General features: G+C 42.4%; 1 protein-coding gene across 1 annotated transcript in view; it reads left to right on the top strand.

Moving 5' to 3' along the window:
* FAM13C (family with sequence similarity 13 member C) overlaps positions 1–20,629 on the top strand; it is a 227,882-nt gene that overhangs the window by 142,001 nt on the left and 65,252 nt on the right. The window contains exon 10 of the mRNA XM_074958796.1: positions 9,208–9,329. Coding sequence (XP_074814897.1) covers positions 9,208–9,329 — 122 coding nt within the window. The remainder of the gene's footprint in view (positions 1–9,207; positions 9,330–20,629) is intronic.

The raw sequence follows: 20,629 nt of genomic DNA, 5'->3' as shown, positions 1-20,629 counted from the left end.
GATTGGTCTCTTACCCTCTTGTTAATTATTTTTCTTGCTACCCTGAGTCTGGAGGGGAAACCCCCCCAATAAGCCATGACGTTTTCCTGTGATACAGTGCTTGGATTGGGAAACAAAAAAGTGATGAGTTCCACTCATACCTGCTGTTCCCCAGGCCCTGTTTCCAATCAGTGAGAAGCGTGGGTATCATTCTGCCCCCACCTCTGAACTGAGTACTGATGCAGTATCTCAGCGAACAGAATTAGCACTATGAATATGATTCATCCCCACATAAAATAAATGTTACTTCATCACAGGAAGTTAAAGTACCCTCATCACTGATTAGGTTATACTTTGGGCCCTGATCCAGCAATGAGCTCTCCAGGGGCAGACCTCTTTGACTCATTGATTTCAGTGGAGTCTGCCCACATGGAACAGTTTGCTGGATTGAGGCTTTCTGGGAAAAAAGCGCACATTTTACAAACTCCTAGTTCACTCTCATATAAGAGAATATGCATTCACTAAGCCCCATCTGCAGGCCCAGTGTGGCTGCATGAGCCTCTAGGTTTGGTTTGTTGTTTTCTTGAACCAAGTGCACACCTGCACCCAGGCTGTTGTTTAAAGTGCTTATGAAAAGTAAGGGCTCTGCTTGTAGAAATGTTCAGGGGCAGGTTTTCAAGTCAAGAGCTCTAATATACTATAACCTTCAAACTCTAAAGCGCTTTGTCTGTTTTAGTAACTGATTGTATCTAATCTGCTTCTTTCCATTCTGACTCTCTGCTTTACTTGAAATTGAAAACAAAGTGGTGTTGGTGTTTTCTAGTAGCTGCTGTTTACATGGCAAGTTGTCATTATCTTGAAAAAGGGAAAGAGACTGATGATTTGAAACAGTGTGCTACTGTGCACACCGGGGCTCCTTCTAAACATATTGCCACCACCAAGCCTCTCAGCAAGCTCACAACTGTACACACAAGGCAGCCAATATGCATCTGACTGGCTCTGCTGCCTAATTTTGTTCATTTGAAAATGAAAATGAGAATGCTCTCCACAAAATGATTGTCATTCTAGCTCAAGTGATTCCCTATTTTTATTGACACAGAATGTTCCTTTAATGACATCCTCTCCCCAATTTCACTCCTACAATGCGTAAAGAAGCATTTATTCAAATCATGACAATATCTAATTACAGATTTTGCTTTGACATACCAGAGATTTGATGATTATTCACATCTCTGTGTTAGTAGCTACTAAGCTCTGAGCAGTTACAACACCTTGAGCTGCTCCTGACAGAATTTAGCTCTTTAATAACAGAACAAGTATTGAGCTATTGAGAGTTAGGGACAGAATTGGTGCACTTATTTGATACACAGCAATCTGTGTGCATAGGGCCAGAGTCTATAAGTTTCCATCAGTGGAAACCCAGATGCATGGCTATGGTAGTGGAAAGGCTGCGTAGAGGGAGCGGTATCTCTGTATATATAAAAGAATAGGGCAGAAATTACAGGTGAACTGGTGCTGGGACATGTTGCAATGGCAGAGGTAAATCCTAGAAAAGTAACAGGATGTCAGACTAAAGAGCAAAATAAAAATAGCACATGGCCAAAAATAAATCTATAAATGTTTATATGCCAATGCAAGAAACTTACAAGGATGGGGGTAGGTGGGAAAGCAAACTAGAATACCTGGCAATGGAGCTTGATACGTGATCACATTTCGAAAGACCTCAGCACTCAGTTCCCATTCTTGCCAGTGGGAGCTGTTTAGCATTGCGCACTACTGAAAATCTGGCCACTCATTAAGATGTCCAAAAGTGAGCCTGAGTTCTTTTGAACATATAGCCCATAATGGGCATTGCTGAAACTTGAACAAATTTCAGAGATCAGTGGGATTCTGGGATATGTGGCTATGAACTGAACAGGAAGGACAGATGTGGGAGAGAAGCATGAAACCTAAAAGATTCTATAGAGCTAGGGCTGGTCAATTTTCATGACATTTTTTCTAGGAAAAAAATGGAAACAAAGCATTTCAGAGTGGAGCCCTCTGAGTTTTATTTTGAAAGGACTGTTTTAAAAATTATTATTTTATATTGGTTTGTAGTATGTGTATATTAATTTTTATTTTATATTATATTTTAATTTAAAAACTATTATTAAGCCCTTGTTTTAAAATAATATAAAATTATATAATACAATAAAGCATGCAAATAAAACAAAAATGTAAAAAAGCCAAACATTTTTATTAATCCAAAAGAAAATTTTTCAGAAATTTCATTTTGTGGCAAATATTAAAACTTTGATTTTTTTCATTCTGATAATTTTGAAATGCCAGAATTTCCTGTGGATAGAAATTTTGACCAGCGCTATATAGAATCTAATGTGATAACATGTCTGAGTGAAGAGGACTATGTAGTAGAATCTGTACAGACACAAATGCCATGTGATAGACACAAATATACTAGTAGGGAGTATTGTAGCCTGCTATAAAGATGATTTAGAGACAACTTTGCACATAACGCAGAACTAGACCAAAGAATTTAATAGAGAATAATAGCCTTTCCATGGGCATTTTGAGCTGTACTGTAGATTTCAATAGCTGGTATATAATTCTCGATTAAATCCTAGTTGACAGTTCACAACAGTTATACAGAAATTATCATCATCTGTTTAAAATCTATACATGTTTTTCTGTAAGGGTATGAAGACCTCACATAAACCCCACCTACCAGAAAGCCTAAGGGGCGGGCAGAGTGGCATCACAACCTATTCTCCCTTAATGCAAATCCATTCTAGGGAATATGGGCAGGGGCATCAAGCACAGGGAGGTGAGTTTACATCTCCATCAAACAGTTTGAGTGCATCAGGGAGAAGGCTCAGGGGAGACTTGATCAGACTATAAGAACCTACACAGGGAGCAGAAATTTAACAATACAGGGCTCTTCAATCTCTCAGACAAAGGTATAACAAGAACCAAAGGCTGGGAGTTGAACTTAGACAAATTCAGACTGGAAATAAAGTGCATTAATGGAGAGGGTAATTAACTATTGGAGAAACCTACCCAGGGTTGTGGTGGATTCTTTATATCTGGAAATTTTTAAATCAGGATTGAAAATTTTTCTGAAAGATATGCTCTAGCTCAAGCACAGCTGTTGGATTTGAAACAGGAATTAATACAGGGAAGTCCTATGGCCAGATTTCAGCAGGAGGTCAGAGTAGATCATCACAATGGTCCTTTCTGGCCTTAAAATCTGTGGATCTATAAATGGTTCCTATGGTCTATATCTGTTTTGTTTCCAGGAGCCACTTTAGTGATTCTGAAGTATTAATCTACTATAAATCAAATGTTATGGGCCATTGGAATACCAAAATCAAGTATGTACAGTATATAATCTGGAGAGACAATATAAGAAGTGAAGTTTTGGAATTCAAAGTCTGCTTTTCTTGATTAATCCCCTTCCTCTGTAGCTCATCTTTGATTCACATTAACATGAATTTGGATTATGAAATGATTCACCTTTAAATTCTTTACTGATTCTGAGCTCACCAGCTAATAAGTAGAGCAAATAAGTCCTATTTCTCAGTCTAATCGTCAGGGTGAAGGACTAAGAAAAGTAAATGGTAACTTGACACAAATCCCAAGAGACAGAAATGCAGATGCTACATGAAATTCGGTACTTTGGTATAAATTAAATGGAAAAAATACATTAATGCAAAAGCACCTCTATTAATTCAACATTAAAGTTATGGTTTTAAACACACAAGAGTCAGAGAACTGAGTAATGGAGCTATGTCAATATACACCGGCTGTGGGTGGCTTAGGCATGAAATTCTCACCAAGGTTTTAACTCTGCATCCATACATAGATATATTTTTAATAGCATCTTTCATGACTTGATCATAGCTACTGATCAGTGAGGTAAAAAGAAAACTGGGTGCTCTGAGAAGGAGAGAGCAGGTGGTTTCTGTCTCCGGCCAACCTTTTCTATGGGCAGGGCACCCTGCCTGTGGCCTTCTAGGACTTGCATGAAGTAAAAATGTTGCTGGGAGGAGTCCAGGGTGATCCTTGCATTGTCGTGCACCCCCAACATTTTCATTGTTTGATTTCCATATAAACCAGTTGCAGCAATTTGTAACTTTTTAAAGGCAATACTATAATGATACCTATTTGTACACTCCCTATTTCTTATCCTGTTTGGAGTGGCTTGCATCCCATGGGAGTTGCCAGCTTGGAGCAGTCCCACGTTCAGGACTCAGAGCGAGCAACTGCAATTGTGCAAGGTCTCTGAGTGGGAAGGAAGGAAGGCCTCAGCAATCTCCTGCTTTGTGTACGGTACCTGTGCATGGGCCAGGAGTTCTTTGCTCTTTGAGCTAGGAGTTCTTTGGTGTTCTCACCTTTTAAAGAGCAAAGAGTACTTTAACAGAGTACCAGGTAGACATGATTTTGCTAGTGTTAAATTCACCACAAGAATGCAATTAAATAAGTGAACGTGGTATTCACTACTGATTCCTTAAATGAGCTGATGAGGATGAGGCAAATGAGTTGAAAGGTTCAGAAAACACCAAGATGCACTATTTTATGCATCCATTAACCTTTTAAGGACCACCTCCCGTGCCTGGCTGTTTTTATCTTACCACCTGTGACATTGGTCTGGGTGATCCCCAAAATAAGAGGCCTTCTGTCACCGCCTGCCCTGTAACCTTGGGTGTGTTAATGCTGTGCTGCTATGGATCAGATCCCTGACATCAGCAGCAAAAAAGACTCACTCTGACATATACTCTCCTCATAATTTGCACACCAGAGACCTGCTTGGGGTAGAAAAACCACAAACCCTAAAAGCTTATTTGAGAGAAAAAAATCATAGATTCAAAGATGAAATAGCAGGGGAAGCAAAACATACAAGTTGCACAGAAAATAAACATAAAGACACAACCTCAGGCTTTACACCTCTATATTAGGTAAAATCTCTTCTCTAATACAGGTTACCTATTGCCTTTGAACAGTTTCCCAGCGTACCCCCTAATGTATAGAGGGGATACAGCATTTTACAGGCTCCTGCCTGACTGCCGACCACCCCACTGTGAGATGGAGCTGAATGTTACAGCACAAATTATGAGCACCATTTATATATTCACTAATATTTTAAATTCATAACCACAGTCTGTAAACATATCTCATAATGATTGTCAAGTTCAGAACATTACCTGCTTTCATAAAAGGCCTTAGTTGTCATATTTATTTATAGCACAGTGACATTGTATATGATCAGTTGATTCAACTGCTTTTTGGGGGAGCGGGGTTTCAAACTACCTGTTCTCCCCATGGGGTGTCTAGACCCTGACTGACACTTAGCCATGACACCTTGTGCTTTGATACTATCAGATTTCATAAGTCAAAGAAAGTGGGTCCAGTTCAAGATTTGGATGGGAGATCTGTGTTAAATTGTACATATGGTTCAGCAGAAGACATTCTTCCCTCTAGGTCTGTATAAAACAGCCTCAGCATAATAGCAGGAGGGGACACTGCACTATCAGAGATGCTCTCTTTCAGGTGAAATGTAAAATCGAGGTCCTGAACACATGTGGTTTATAAGTAGCCAATTGCATCTTTCTAAGAATATTGTACATCATTTTAGGATTATGGTGTAACCCTAACAGAAACAAACTTGATTTTTAGGCAATTTTGTACCAGAATTGTGCTTTTGTAGTGCAACAAAATCCAACCTTTGTGTGTCAAGGGCATCCAATAGTATTATATTTCATTGTAATGTATTTGTTTCTCCTTATCTTTGGGTTAAGATTTATGAATGTTGCGTGTGGTAAATGGCATGTGAAAAAGAGAAATCTCTGGTCACTGCCGAGAAGACACAGTGCTGTGTAATCACTACTGTGGTATTTGCTGTACACTTGACACACTATTCAGGCAACCAGAAAATATCATTCTTCTTAAAAAACCTGAAGATAAATCAGTTTGGGATATTCCTTTTTCCTTCCATGAGCTAAAACTTCTGGAAGAGACACACAAAACATCCTGATATGCTGCGTCCCCATTCTGCCAGTGCTTTTTAATTACTGGGTAAAAATGAAATAAATTCTAAAAAATAAATGTGTACATGTTTAAGTGAATTAAGTTGGGTTTCTGTTGCCTTTCAATTCATTGCCCCAGTCACAACAAATTGAAACTGATGGTGGTGGTACCAGGAAGTCCAAGAGAAGATTGCATGGCTGAGGGTTGCTTATGAGAGAAAGGGAAGCCTTTTACAATTATACAAGGGGACAGATTTTGCTCTTCTTTACAAAGGATCTTCCCCATGTGCTGAACTCTTATGGTCCAACTCAGCCTTGGAAGGTTGAACTAGCTAATCTAGTGGTGGAGCATAGACAGTGGAGGACAGAGGGTTTTGTGACTTCACGGGAACTTAGGAGATGTCTGTATAAGTGCAAATTCTGCTACAGACTTACTGCATGACCTTGGGCAAGTCACTAACTCTCACCAGGCCTCAGTTCCCCTTATGTAAAATGGTGATGATAATACTTCCTTTCTTCCACACTTTCTCTTGTCTATGTAGATGGTAATCTCTTCGGGGCAGGGACTGTTTCTCACTACGTGTATGTACAGCATCTAGCACAATACAGTCCTTGTCTCATCTGGGGCCTCTCACTGCTGTTGTAACACAAATAATAGTAAAATGCCTATTCTGCCCAAGGACTACAAAACATCCCAAGGTTTGGGGGTAAATAGAGTCAGCTGAACTGGTTCAGCCTGCTTTTACCTTGAGCTTTAATTAAAACAGTTGTGTTGACCTATTCTGTCTCCAAGAGTATATCATCATTTTATATAACCCAGGGAAAATCTTGTTTAGCTAATAATGGAAAAACTGGAACAGCTGCAAAAAGTGCCAGTCACTGTAATGTGGATCTCTGTTACCATTTTTGGATAAAATATTATCCATTCAATGCTAAACTAAATTAAATAAATACAGGGGGATCTATGTCATAAAGCTCTGAAAGACATTTTTTTAAAAAAGGAAACTAACAAACAAGGTTTCTTAGTAACACCATCAAAGTCAAGTAGCATATTATCTTGCCCAGAACAAATGGTAGTTGGCATGCACGAAAGTCGTCTTATACATGAATCAAAAATATTGTTATAGTGTCCTAGGCTGCTGCAGTAAACATAGTGGCAGTAGATCTTGCAGGTTCTGAATGATCACTTCTTGGACTTGAGGTTCTATCCTGAAGTAGAAACCACAAGTATAATCTCTTCTTATTAGCAACTTGAGGCCTGATTCCTGTCCCACTTACTCCACTCTGAATCAGGAATAACTCAGTTGAACTCATCCCTCAACATAAAAAACTTCAAAGGGACATCCACTGAGAGTATCTCCTAAGCAGAGACATTTTAGAAATTGCCTTAAATTCTGTAGTTTTTGAATAGGCAGCAGTGTGAACAGAAATGTGTTCATGTAAAGATGGGTTCCCAATATAGTGCACATTTAAACAAACCTCATGGGTAATGTGTCAGACACAGGACAGACAGAGAAGCAAATGAAAACAGGCATTTTTGCTGTTGAAGCAGTAGTGGTCTCTGAGGTATATGAACCCTACATGGCAACCACCAAAAATAGGTTGATAACAGTGCTACATTTGTAATGAAAGAGTTGCTGGGACTCCAGCAGTTTTTTTTTACTTTTATAACTGATGAGGCAAGCCTAGAGGTGCCAAGACTCCTGGCTCAGCCCTGGAACAAATTAAGCACTGGTTGATGGACAGAGTGTCTACCTCCACTCCTGTGACTAATTGCCTGAGTAGCAACAGCTGGAGTGAAAGCCTTCCACTGAGGCAGAAGGAATCAGCTGACAGAGAGGCTGAGGAGTACCCTGAGAAACTTCTCAGCAAGGGCTGGCAATGAACGACCTAAGGTACAGACCCAGCAACCCCCGCAGAGGGTAGGGTGAGATTGCTGGGAATAGTAGCTAGGGGGATTTCTTTCCCTCCACCCTACAAGGTAGGGGAAAGGGTTGGACTTAGAGGCCTATGTAGTCAGGCCCTTAGCTTAGGACTGGGAGCTAAAGAATAGCCAACATTGGCCAGAAAACTAGGAGAACGAGGTCTTAAAGGGCCAGAGTACCTTTTCGTTGCTCCTGGACAGAGAGGAGGGGGCTTCATTCTGTAAACTCTTCCATGAGTAGTCTCACTGAAGTCATTCGGTGGATTTCTAGGGTTGGGCCCTAAAACAGCAGCAAAGTAAAATACTTTAGCAGTGGAAACAAACATGTTACTATACAAAGTACATTTATTTTCAGATTCCTAAATTGCTAGCATAATAATGGAGAAGAAAAATAATAATGGAGAAGAAAAAATTTATCTGCCCTTTTAAATTTTCAGAACACTGTATCAACTTACTAATCTTTATAACACCCCTGTGTGATAGGGAGGTATTATTACCCCATTTTACACATAACAAAACTGAGGCAGAGACTGTTTGCGTGACTAATTCAAGTCCACAGGGCTAGGTATTGAGACCCTGAGCTAAAATTCAAGCCTTCCTAATTCCCAGTCCTGGATTCCATTCACGAAACCAACCTGGCTTCCCCCCCACACACACACACCATCCCCATGGCAAGGTGACTGAATCAACAGATTCCGTCCCACGCACCTTCCCTCACTCTAAAGTAAGATTTTTATTAGTAAATAAAGTAAATTAGTAAACTGAAAAAATCAGTTGCAAATTTGGAAGCTGATCCTACAAACCCTTACTCATATGAACCAAGATTACTTCTGTGAGTCAGGGTTTTCAAGATGGGGCCCATACTAGAAATCTTTCTCGTTATTTGATTGAATGATCTGGAATCAAATATAAATATTTATAGATAAACATATTGAGCAGTAAGTATAGGACGCACATTGATGTCTGCTGTCTAAATAATGAATGAATAGAAACAGAAGATTTGTCCCATTGGTTCTTTTCGTACACAATCTGCTTTCAGAAAACATTGTACAATGAAGAATGACAGTGCTTTGGGACCTTTTATAGTTATTGATATCCATTTGTTATTACCATAGTCAGGGGAATAACTCTTTAAAAAATCAGTATAGAGCATTCTTCCCCCTCCCCCCCCCGCCCCATGAGCTTTGTTTCCTTCAGCTGTTTTTTGTGTGTTTTTTTTTTTTAAAGCAAAATGTTCACATCAGCCAGGCCTGTGCTGACAGGGTGCTCTGTTGGTTTCTGCAGGAGAAGGAGAATGTATTGCCAGGATTCTCAGAATGTCAGGGGAAAACAGGAATGTCTGCTAATGACTACACCCAGAACGTGGCTTTCACATGCCAGGAAACAGTCGTAAACCTTCAACCAAGGTAGGCTTTAACTGCAAGAAATGCCAATGTGTATGCTGCCTGCTGTATAAAATATTCAAGTTCCTGACTTTCATTGGCAGTTGTATTCTTTATTTAGAGTCCTAGAGCTGTTCACAGAGAGTAAAGCGGATGGAGATAACATACTTCTTTAACTTTAAATTTCCAAGCAAGATGAACATCTTTTCCCTCATCTTAATTCAGAACTTTCAATTCCCTTGGGCCAATTTCAGAAACATCCTGTCACTTTCCCCTCCTCCCTTGCCTCACTGATTCTCAGATCTATATTTCTACTGAGAAGTCAGGGAATGGCAAGTGCAGGCATAGTTTTGATACTATGATTCACTTAGGGATAAATCAGGCCCTGAATGCAGTGGAATCAGTCTAGTTCCATCAGGGAGGGGTCCGATGCAGTGCAGCCCCACCCCCTGTTCACCTCAGAGCTCAATGGGGATTCCTTGGGCCCTACACAAGAGGTGTTTGCAGTGCAGGGGACTACACATATTCATGACCTAACTCACTCCCATTTAATGGGGCACAGCAGTTTGGGAGCAACTGTAGCCAAAGATCCATAGCAGCTATGAAGCAGCCTAGAGGAAGGACTCCTTTCTGTTTCAGCCTACATAGCCTCCCCAGTGTCCAATGTGTTCACGTAGATTATGTCACAAGGAGAAGATTTGGCCCTTATTGACAGGATTGGATTCAGTGTTGAAGATTACACTGTGCTGAGCCTGCAGTTCTTGGGTCACCACTTTAAAAATCAGTCTGAAACACCAGATCTCTTACAGGATGGCTCAACACCACTAAGCTGGATATAATGGTTCTCTTGGGTGAACGTAAGAGGGACTGTCTTGTATATTTTCTTTTTTCACTGTCTCAAGTGGCACCCCGCGTTTAGTACTTCTAGTGCCTGAATCAGGAGACAGTACCAACCCCAGTCACTCTGAAGTCCCTAGTGCCAACTGTTCATAAAAACACGCTGAGTAGTGTCCCTACTGCATCTTGCTGGAGAATACTATCCAATCTATGCAAGGGGCCAAGTGGCAAGAGGAGTCAGGAAAAGAATAACTTTTTAGAGGGCCTGTAGGAGCAGCTTTCTTCCCCAGAGTGCTGGATGGGTCAGGGGACAGCTCATGGAAATATAGTGCTTTTCCCTTCTCAGGCACTGGTTCAAATTGGGACTAGGTTAGTAGTGACAATTCTAGTCTAATGGCAGTTTGGTGCTTTATGTGAAATAAGCTGATTGCCTTCAGTTATGTTTTTTAGTAGGCAACCATCCCAAATGACACTAATTCACACTCTTGGGCGCAGTCTTAATAGAGTAGCCGAGGATTTAATTGGCTTTCAAAGTGAACTGCTTTCAGTCTCTACTGCTGGTATCCCCAGTATAAGTTGATGCACAGTAATGTGGGCTAGATCCATTCAGGCTTCTGCTGGTCTAATACCTGAGGGAGGGCACTAATAAATTATCCAAGGGACAGTGGTGCAAAAATGCTGCAACTGGCTTATGGCAGGGTGGACGTAGAGGGCTAGTGCGGGCTAAAAGGTGAGTGCTGCTGGTCAGTGGGAGTATGTGATCGTGACAGAAATCAGGGAGGGTGCTGATGCCAGCAGTATACCCTGGCATAGGCCTGGATCTCAAAGCTATTTAGGTGGCTAACTGCCATTGATTTCAATGGGTGTTAGATAGCTAAATACATTTGAGGATCTGGGCCACAGTTCCCCTGGCAGGAAGCTGCTGGTTGCCTTCACTATGCTAGAAGGAGGAACTCACGGAGGTTAGTCGCTAGAAGGAGGAACTCACTGAGGTGAGTTCTTGGGACTTACCTATCAGAGGAAGGTGTAATTCATGCTCCCTGTACTACATTAAGTGAATCTGTCCCCTGGGATCTAACTTGTATAAGTTTTGCGAACTCATGTTCAATCTCCCAATTTGAACCAGTGTCTTAAGAGTTGAAAACTACTATGCATTTTCATTAGGTGTGCCCTGACCCATGTCCTAGGTAGCTAAACGACGCTTAGGAAATTTTCTCTGACACAGAAGCTTAAATGAACATACCATAAAGCAGCAAGGCTAAGAAAATGACTTGTTATGGTCATTCCTCTTGTTAAAGTTTACTTAAAATACTGAGCACAATGGCATCCCTCATTTCAGAATTCAGATACTTATAGCACAGCATTTCTAAAACTGGGGTGCGTGGACCCCTGGGCTGTGGCTCCTAGGTTGGGGGGCAGAGGGGTCTCTGCACACTGCCCCTGCCCGCAGGCACCCCCCTCCCCCCGCAACTCCCATTGGCCACAGTTCCTGGCCAATGGGAGCTGCAGAGTCGGTGCTCAGGGTGGGGGCAGCACGCCCTCCTGCTCCTCCCCCCCACCTAGGAGCCACAGCCAGAGGAATGTGCTGGTTGCTTTCGGGAGCATCCTGAGGTAAGCCCCTCACCCCCTCCCACAACCCAATCCCCGTGCCCCAGCCCAGAACCAGCACCCAAACTCCCTCCCAGAGCCCACGTCCCCTCCTGAACTCAAACCCCTTCCCCAGCCTGGTGAAAGTGAGTGAGGGTGGAGGAGAGGGAGCGACAGGGGGGGGGCAATGGAGTGAGCAGGGGTGGGGCCTCTGAGAAGGGGCAGGGCAGGGGCGTGGCACCAGGGAAGGAGTGCAGAAGGGGCCAGGCCAGGGCTGGTGTGGGCGGTTGGTGGTCCCTGAAAAATTTTAAATCAAAATGTGGGTCCTCGGGTTGCTAAAGTTTGACAACCGCTTAATATAGCCAATATTTATAGCTGAAGGCAATTACTCAACCAGTTCTGGATGGGATGAAGGAGGGGTCTTGAGATTAAGGCACAGGACAGGGGGTGAGGAGGTGCTGGCTAACTATGTCCCAGACTTTCTGTGTGTCCTTGAGCAAATCATTTACTTCCTTTGTGTCTCATCTTTTCTATCTGTAAAATGGGGATATTAATACTTACTTTCCCAACTTGCAGTGGTGTTATGAGGCTAGCCTCTTTAATGTTTGTGGGCAGGCTGAGGTCCTTGGTCTGAAGGTGCTGTAGAAATTCTTATTTACTTTGTTCTTCTAAGAAGATTCCCTTTATGGATGTGATGTGATATAGCTGTTCTTTAAAAAAAGATGTTAAAGTGAGAAATGGTAATTGCGGGCAGAGCCGATAGCACTGCCTCTAGTTGTTTGCGTAACACTTTCCCCTACAGTAAAATCCCTATTTTATTAATTAACTGGGAATTGAGGTGTTCATAAAATTAAACATCTCAAAATTACAGTATGTACCATGTGTAAGTTAATAATGATAATGTGTATATTTCTTACCATTCAATGAATACATAATGTGCCTATTACAATCTTGCTAATGGATTGCACTACATCAAACAGTACTATACGTACATACCGCGCTGTTAGTGTCCCTGTTGTCATTGGTGAAATAAATTACTGAAGGTCAGTACACACACACTCTGAGTGTGTGGCACCTCTGCTCACTGCTTAAGCACATACACATGTACCTTGTAGATCAAGAGATAAAAATGGTTTATCTAACGAGTCATTCATAAAATGAGAGTTCTACTATTTAAGATCCTGTTTTCAATTGTTTATAACTTTGAAAAACGTGAAGCATCTGGGCTGAAATATTCCATCGTGGATGGTTGTTCCAGGCCAAAGAAAAGGTGGTGGGTTTTTGTTTGTTGTTTTAACTTTCAACAAAATCGGTTCAGCTATTTCTGAGAATGAGGCTAAATGAAAATATATTGTATTTGCCAATGTTAAAAAATTCTTACAGCTGTTTTGGCGAGAAGCTCTACGGTATTGCCAGCTCTTGCAGTTTACTGCAAGTCTTGTGATATTAGGTGATTTTTCTTAACGTCTCAGATCCTGGAGTCAAGTGATTACATGAGGGATTGTTTTTTATTCTGTGTTTGTGCAGAGCTTCACACAATTTGGTCAAGGTGCATAACTAGGGCTCCGAGGCACTATGTTAGTACAAATAAATAATAATAAAAAGAACCCCAACTTTCGTAGTAGTATTTTTAAATCTCATATTTTTAAAACCAGTCTCAGGATTTTTTGGGACCTGACCCGTTTTTTTTTTTTGGATACTCAGGATTGGCAATACTAGCTGTAGCATGTCCATGCTTTGGATCAGTGTTTTGAGATTTGGCAGATGGGTCACCCTGGAGTCAAGAGAGTTGCTTTTTGTTGTCCCTATGAAAATCCATCCAACTTCGCTGAATTATAAATCTCTGAAAATCACTGTTTGTACATGTACAATAAAGATTTGTTAGAGGCAGGCAACAACATTATCTGAACATGCTGTTTCCACTGAGCGTGCTCCATCCTTGTAGAGCTCACAGAGTATAATCTAGCCAAGGGCTGAGTAGGACTTTTCCCAAGTGTTCATTCTGGTAGCCACGTCCACTCTGATACTGGGCACCAGAACTAGGAGTAGGAATACTCTCTCTCTCCTGTGCTCTCAGTGCTCCCTATGTTGGCACCCAGGCAGTTTGGAGGAGGAAGCTGCCTGTCTGAAATGCAATAGCGTGAGGAGTAGGGTGGGATGAGGGGGAGAAGGACAAGTAAGGGGAAGAAGCAGAAGGGGAATGGGACAGGAGCAGAGAGGGACATGGTCCTGCAGGAGGAAATAGGAGTATGACATATGCATTATGATATGGTCTTTGATTGCATGGTCACGCTATTTTTTCCCAGGTAAATGGGATTTAATGGAATTCAGTTCAGCTACCCCTTATAAAGCCCTCTCCTTCAACTCTTTCTACCTGATCCATATTAAACCTCACTCACTCTTTGAACCTACTGTTCCCCAACAACCCTCTTAACTGTGTTGATCCTATTGCAAGTTCTCAGAAGCTCTTCAGTCTCTGTTGTGCTTTAGATGGCTTCTCTATTCCAGTTGCATATGCTCTGGGACTTCTTTGGTTAAAGTACCTATGAATGCATTTTGCACAAATGATCAGAGAAATTAATCCAGATAGTACAATAAGGCTTTAAGGACTCTGCTTTCCTGGTACTTTCCCTACCACTAATTGCTTCTTCAGTATCTTGCTCAGTGGAATTTCTTCCTCCTCCTTCTTCCTGTTACTTTCAAGGTCTTTTTCTGAGGTCTGTCATTAGCATTCTCCACGTCTTCCTCTAGACGCTGTCCTTTGACATGCATACCTGTTTGTAAAGCTTTAACCAATATCCTTACATTGACACTCCTAGATCTACCTCTCCAGATGTGACCACTCCCCTCTCTTATGACTCAGATCACTGTTATCTCCCTTCCGCAGCTTAATTCCTTACTTGTTTCCTTTCCTTCTCCTCATTCTCTACTCTTAGCCTAAGCTTCTCTCTATATTTCTTTTGTGTCCCTCTCTCTTACCTGCTTTTGTTCCTTCTTTCATGCAGTTTCCTATGCCTGGTAACCTCCTTTCTTCACCTGTCTATAGGGTTGCCAGTTTTCTACTTGCACAAAACCAAGTACCCTTGCCTTGCCCCCGCCCCCTCCCCCTCCTCCAAGCCCCCCCCCTCCGAGAGGCCCTGCCCCGTTCACTTCATCGCCCCCTTCCTCTGTCTGTCACTCTCCTCATCCTCATTCACTCGCTTATTTTCACCGGGCTGAGGCAGGGGGTTGGGGTGCAGGAGAGGGTGATGGCACCAGCTGGGGGTATGGGCTCTGTGGTGGGGCCGGGAATGAGGGATTTGAGGTGCAGGAGGGGGCTCCGGAGTATGGGAGGGAGCTCTGGGCTGAGGCAGGGAGTTGGGGTGTGGGAGGGGGTATTGGCTCTGGGCTGGGGGTGTGTGGGTTCTGGGATGGGGCCAGAAATGGGGGGTTTAGGGCATAGGATGGGGCTCTGGGATGGAGCAGGGGGTTGGGGTGCAGGGGTGTCTGTGAGGGCTCTGGGGTGGGGCTGGGGATGAGGGGGTTGGGGTACAGGAGGGTGTTCTGGGCTGGGATCAAGGGGTTCAGAGGGTAGGAAGGGGGTCAGGGGTGTAGGCTCCAGGCGGCACTCACCTCAGGCAGCTCCTGGAAGCAGTGGCATGTCCCCCATTTGGCTCCTACATGGAGGCGCGGCCAGGCCGCTCTATGCAGTGCCCCGTCTGCAGGTGCCACCCCCACATCTCCCATTGGCCATGGTTCCTGGCCAGTGGGAGCTGGAGCCTGGGGCAGGGGCAGCGCACGGAGCCCTCTGGCTGCCCCTACACGTAGGAGCCAGATGGGGGACGTGCCGCTGCTTCCGGGAGCTGTGCGGAGGCCACAGCAGGCAGGAAGCCTGCCTTAGCCCTGCTGCACCGCTGACCGGACTTTGAACGGCTCAGTCAGTGGTGCTGACCAGAGCTGCCAGGGTCCCTTATTGACCAGGCATTCTTGTAGAAAACCAGACACCTGGCAATCCCACCTGTCTACTGTCTTCCACTAAATCCTTTCTCAAAAATCTTGTTTTATATAAAGCTATGTAAACATTGTGATATATGCACTTCTTATCCAAATGACTCCATGATCTTATTGCCTTTACCCTTATCCTTCCTCCACTCCCCAGTGTATGTCATCTCTTAATTTTTGCACTAAATTAGTCCTTGATCATGCAATAGGAATCACCCAGGAGGACACTTACACTTGCATGTTCACAGTTCCAAGACCAAGAGCCTTAGTTTATAAACTCTTTGGGGGAAGAACTAGGGGTGAGATCTGTGCTGCATCTCTGAGCAACCCTGAGAAGTGGCTTTTAGCCACCTTTGCAGCTCTGCAATCATGGGCTGCTCCAGGAGCTGAGAGGCCTCCAGTATAATTAAGATCGCGCTTAGGTCCTGTTCAAGCTATGGCAGACTCCCTAGAATCTCTTGCAGTTCTGCCTAGAATCATCATAGCACTGTACTCTGTGGTCCCAGCCTGATATGCCCCTCCCTCCTCCAGTCCCACCCCCAGCACACCCACAATGGCAGGGCTTGTGAGAGGGTCCTCAGAGAAGGCAGACTTATGCCTGCTTTCTTTAGCTCTTACTGGGAAATCCTCCCCAGCAAGTCCTGGGGTTTGAGGGCCCCTTTACACTGCTCTGACTCTCTTTTAGTAAAGGGGCCAGAGCAGGGGTGAGAATCTCACTCTGAGTCTTCATCTGTTTTGTTAAGCAGCATGCATATCTATGATGTTATATAAATAATATGGTCATGTAGCACAAGCGGGCTTAAAAACAATGACACTACCAACAGGAATGCTATAAACAAGTCATGGTAAGGAACAGTAGTCTGGACTGGTGATTGACTGATGATATAGCCATAATAGCACCGTGAGTCAGGGAAAATATTGTTGGATTGTATTACATTGCTTTGAGGGAATCAATTAGAAATTACATTGCAGTTCTCTAAAATCCACTGCTGTGGATTAGATTGTCAGAGACAAAATTGCCAGAGTTAAATTTCCTTTTTGAGTCTTTGTTTGAGGACATTCATTTATCCATGGGTAGAGGAAGAGGCAATTCCAAGTGTCTGCAAATAGGTTGGGTGTTTGATGGAGGTATAGTCCCTGCTCATCTGAAAATACCTGGTGCTTTCTGCTTGCAGTATTTTCATCATTGCATTATCATCATTAGCAGAGAAGAGGTGGAACACCTTTGCTTGTGCAGGGTTGTCAACCTAAACAATCTGAATGAAAATATAAAAAACGGACATCAAATTTATAAATAACTAATTGAAACACATTGCAAATTCTGCCTCACAAAAATGAGCTGCATGTAATAAACACCAAACTAGGAGATATCCCTTTTCCAGCATTATTTACTCATTCTTTAGTCAAAATTCAAGAGGATTTCTGCCAGAGAGGAGAATGTTATCAGTGGTTCACAGTCATGCTGGAAGGGCATAATGAGTGGGGTCCCACAGAGATCAGTTCAGGGTCTGGTTCTGTTCAATATCTTCATCAATGATTTAGATAATGGCATAGAGGGTACACTTATAAAGTTTGCGGACGATACCAAGCTGGGAGGGGTTGCAAGTGCTTTGGAGGATAGGATTAAAATTCAGAATGATCTGGAAAACTGGAGAAATGGTTTGAAGTAAATGGGATGAAATTCAAAAGACAAATTCAAAGTACTCCACTTAGGAAGGAACAATTAGTTGCACACATACAAAATGGGAAATGACTGCCTAGGAAGGAGTACTGCGGAAAGGGATCTGGGGGGTCATAGTGGACCACAAGCTAAATATGAGTCAACAGTGTAACACTGTTGCCAAAAAAGCAAACATCCTTCTGGGATGTATTAGCAGGAGTGTTGTAAGCAAGACGCAAGAAGTAATTCTTCTGCTCTACTCTGCGCTGATTAGGCCTCAACTGGAGTATTGTGTCCAGTTCTTAGTGCCACATTTCAGGAAGGATGTGGACAAATTGGAGAGAGTCCAGAGAAGAGCAACAAAATTGATTAAAGGTCTAGAAAACATGACCTATGAAGGAAGATTGAAAAAATTGGGTTTGTTTAATCTGGAGAAGAGAAGACTGAGAGGGGACATAACCGTTTTCAAGTATGTAAAAGGTTGTTACAAGGAAGAGGAAGAAAAATTGTTTTTCTTAATCTCTGATGATAGGACAAGAATCAATGGGCTTAAATTGCAGCAAGGGAGGTTTAGGTTGGACATTAGGAAAAACTTCCTAGCTGGTTAAGCTCTGGAATAAATTGCCTAGGGAGGTGGTGGAATCTCCATCGTTGAAGATGTTTAAGAGCAGATTGGACAAACACCTGTCAGGGATGGTCTAGATAATACTTAGTTCTGCCATGAGTGCAGGGGACTGGACTAGATGACACCTTGAGGTTCCTTCCAGTTCTATGATTCTGTGTTGAACGGGACCATAAGCAAGTGAGACTTGTGGCAGCTGTGCCAATATCCGTTCGGTGCACAGACAGGTAATGAAGTCCCAAGCAGTTACCAAAGATGTTGAAGGTAACACAAACCACGCATAACGTCTAAAGATATAAAGAAGAGTGAAGTGTACATGATTAAGAATACCAAGCAGACCAGGGATCCCCAACTAGCTAAACAATTTTACTGTTCACTTGTTAGTTCACCAGCTTTTACATCCTGGGCCTGATTCACTGCTGCATGTCTTCCAGTTCTGCACTAGTGTAACTCCAAGTCAGGCCCATTGTCCATCAGTATTAAAATGTACTAGAGCATTTGTTTTAGGTTTATCGTTTTCACCATTTCCAAGTGCACAGTGATTCCAGCCCAGCACTCACTTTTTAAATGAACAACAGACAGATTTTAATAATTCCCAACTCGGTTTTTGCCAGGCTATTGGTAAAAAGAATGAATGCTTAGATAAAATGAAACTTCATGGGCTGTCCATCTGTTGGACCAGGAGATTTTCCTGTCACCTGGAGCATGGGCATGGAACCTCAGACTGAGGGCACCCCTTTGCTTCCCATTGCTGGGAGACCATTGGACAGGCTGCTGTGCAGAAACCTTGGTGCTTTCATTCTCCTTATTTACAAGCACAGAATGGCACAAGAGTTGATGGTGTCTTGTGCTGTCTAGTATGGCTGTGCCACTAACGGTTCCTTTTGTTTGTTGAGTTTCTCCTTTATGTTGTATCAATTGTTTTCATTTTGAGTGGAGTTAAAAAGTCTAAAGAGTTCTGAATTGTAAATGTTTTTTTGTTACATATACTACTAGTCAATGGGTTGCAGATGCTCAACACTTCTCAAAAATAGGCCATTTTTATTTAGATGCCTAAATATAGATTAAAGAGCCATCCAGATTTGAAAGTTTGGGCTCAGTCCCTGCTCAGTAGAGAAATCTAAGTTCATCATGACACAACAAGTGAGGTTCATATACAGATAAGCAGTAGGAGGAACGGGAGAGGGATGATGGGGTGACAATAAGATCACCTGTTAGCCCATGTATGCATCTTGATGGTGTCTGTTCCTTTACTGGGTCCTTTCCTCCCACTCATTTCTCATAGGCAAGACAGCAGAGGGTGAGTTTTAGGAGGTATTTGAATGCAGCAAGAGAGGTGGTCTGGTGAACAGGTTTGAAGAGCGTATTCTAATTTAGAGTTTAGAGAAATGGTTAGGGTGATGGAGAAGTACTATCCTGTTGTAGCCTTTGCATATTTGCTCAGTCTTCAGAGCTGTCTGTCCAGCATATTTCATGAGCATTAAAGTCACTTTAAAATATTAAACACCAACTGCCTTGAGGAAACTGGTGCACCCCCATTAAAATTGAGTTTCTAATACTGTTAGTAATTACATTGAATACTATTCTACCAGCCACAAATAATTAGATTTGGATTACTGTAGAGTGCAATCTGCATCTTGGGGAGATAAAATGTATAAGCCCTCCCTAGCAGCAAACGTTGGGATTAGGGGATTTCCTCTCCTTAACCAAAAGGATGGGAAAGCTGTTGTGTGAGCGCTGATGTACAGTCCCAAAAATGTGCTATTAAAAATATTCTTCACTTATTAAATGTGATTGGCAGTGTTTTAAAAAATGGAGAGCAATTGTAGAGTTATGTGCTGCATTTCTCAAATATGAGGTGGCACTTTGTTCTTCCATTGTTTATTACACCCTCTTTTTCAAGCTAAATAATATTTCACTCCCTACGGACCTACAGTTCTTCTCCTAAAGAATGGGGAAAAAAAACCTGGGAAAACTCCAGGCTTACCATGTATTTAAAAGATGTGACTTACTTGAGCAGTTTGGGTCTGTAGCTTGTGGATCATTACCACTTTGACCATGAAATGTTTCCTCTCCAGCCAAAGATGCCTCTCTTCTCAGAAGATAGTGGATGTGTAACGACGGGTAGAACGTGAATAGGGTGTACATATGCCACTGCAGTTTACGAAGTAACTACTGCTACGCTGGCTGTGCTGCTTGCACACTAGAAATATACACAAGCAAGCTGTTTTAGGGAACGCACAAAGACTAATCTGAAGCTGCAGTGGGCCCTTGAAGAAGTAGCATCAAGTCTAATATTTGAATTCAGATATGTATTTTTTTAATCCATCAATCCAGAGAATTTGCTTCATTAGTCCTTACGCAATTTTTCAAATTTCTCCAGTGTTTACAGCATCTACAATTAAAAGTCTGATTTTATTTCAAAATATGACATTAAGAATGACTTCATGCATGATCTTTAATTCACCTCTTCTGGCCTTGTTCTTAAACAACTGCTCAGAGCTGTTACAAATTGACTCCACCATGGTGCTGGTAGGAGCTGTATTTATTTTGATGTGTTTATCCTTTTTTTTGGGGGTCATGCCCACAAACTTTGAAGATATTCCATATGAGCCTTATGTCATCTACACCATGGTG

This window comes from Natator depressus, chromosome 7 (assembly GCF_965152275.1).
Source record: "Natator depressus isolate rNatDep1 chromosome 7, rNatDep2.hap1, whole genome shotgun sequence".
In the NCBI taxonomy this organism is placed as follows: domain Eukaryota; kingdom Metazoa; phylum Chordata; order Testudines; family Cheloniidae; genus Natator; species Natator depressus.
Note: the sequence above shows the minus strand (reverse complement) of the source record. Positions and strands in the feature narration are given on the sequence as shown.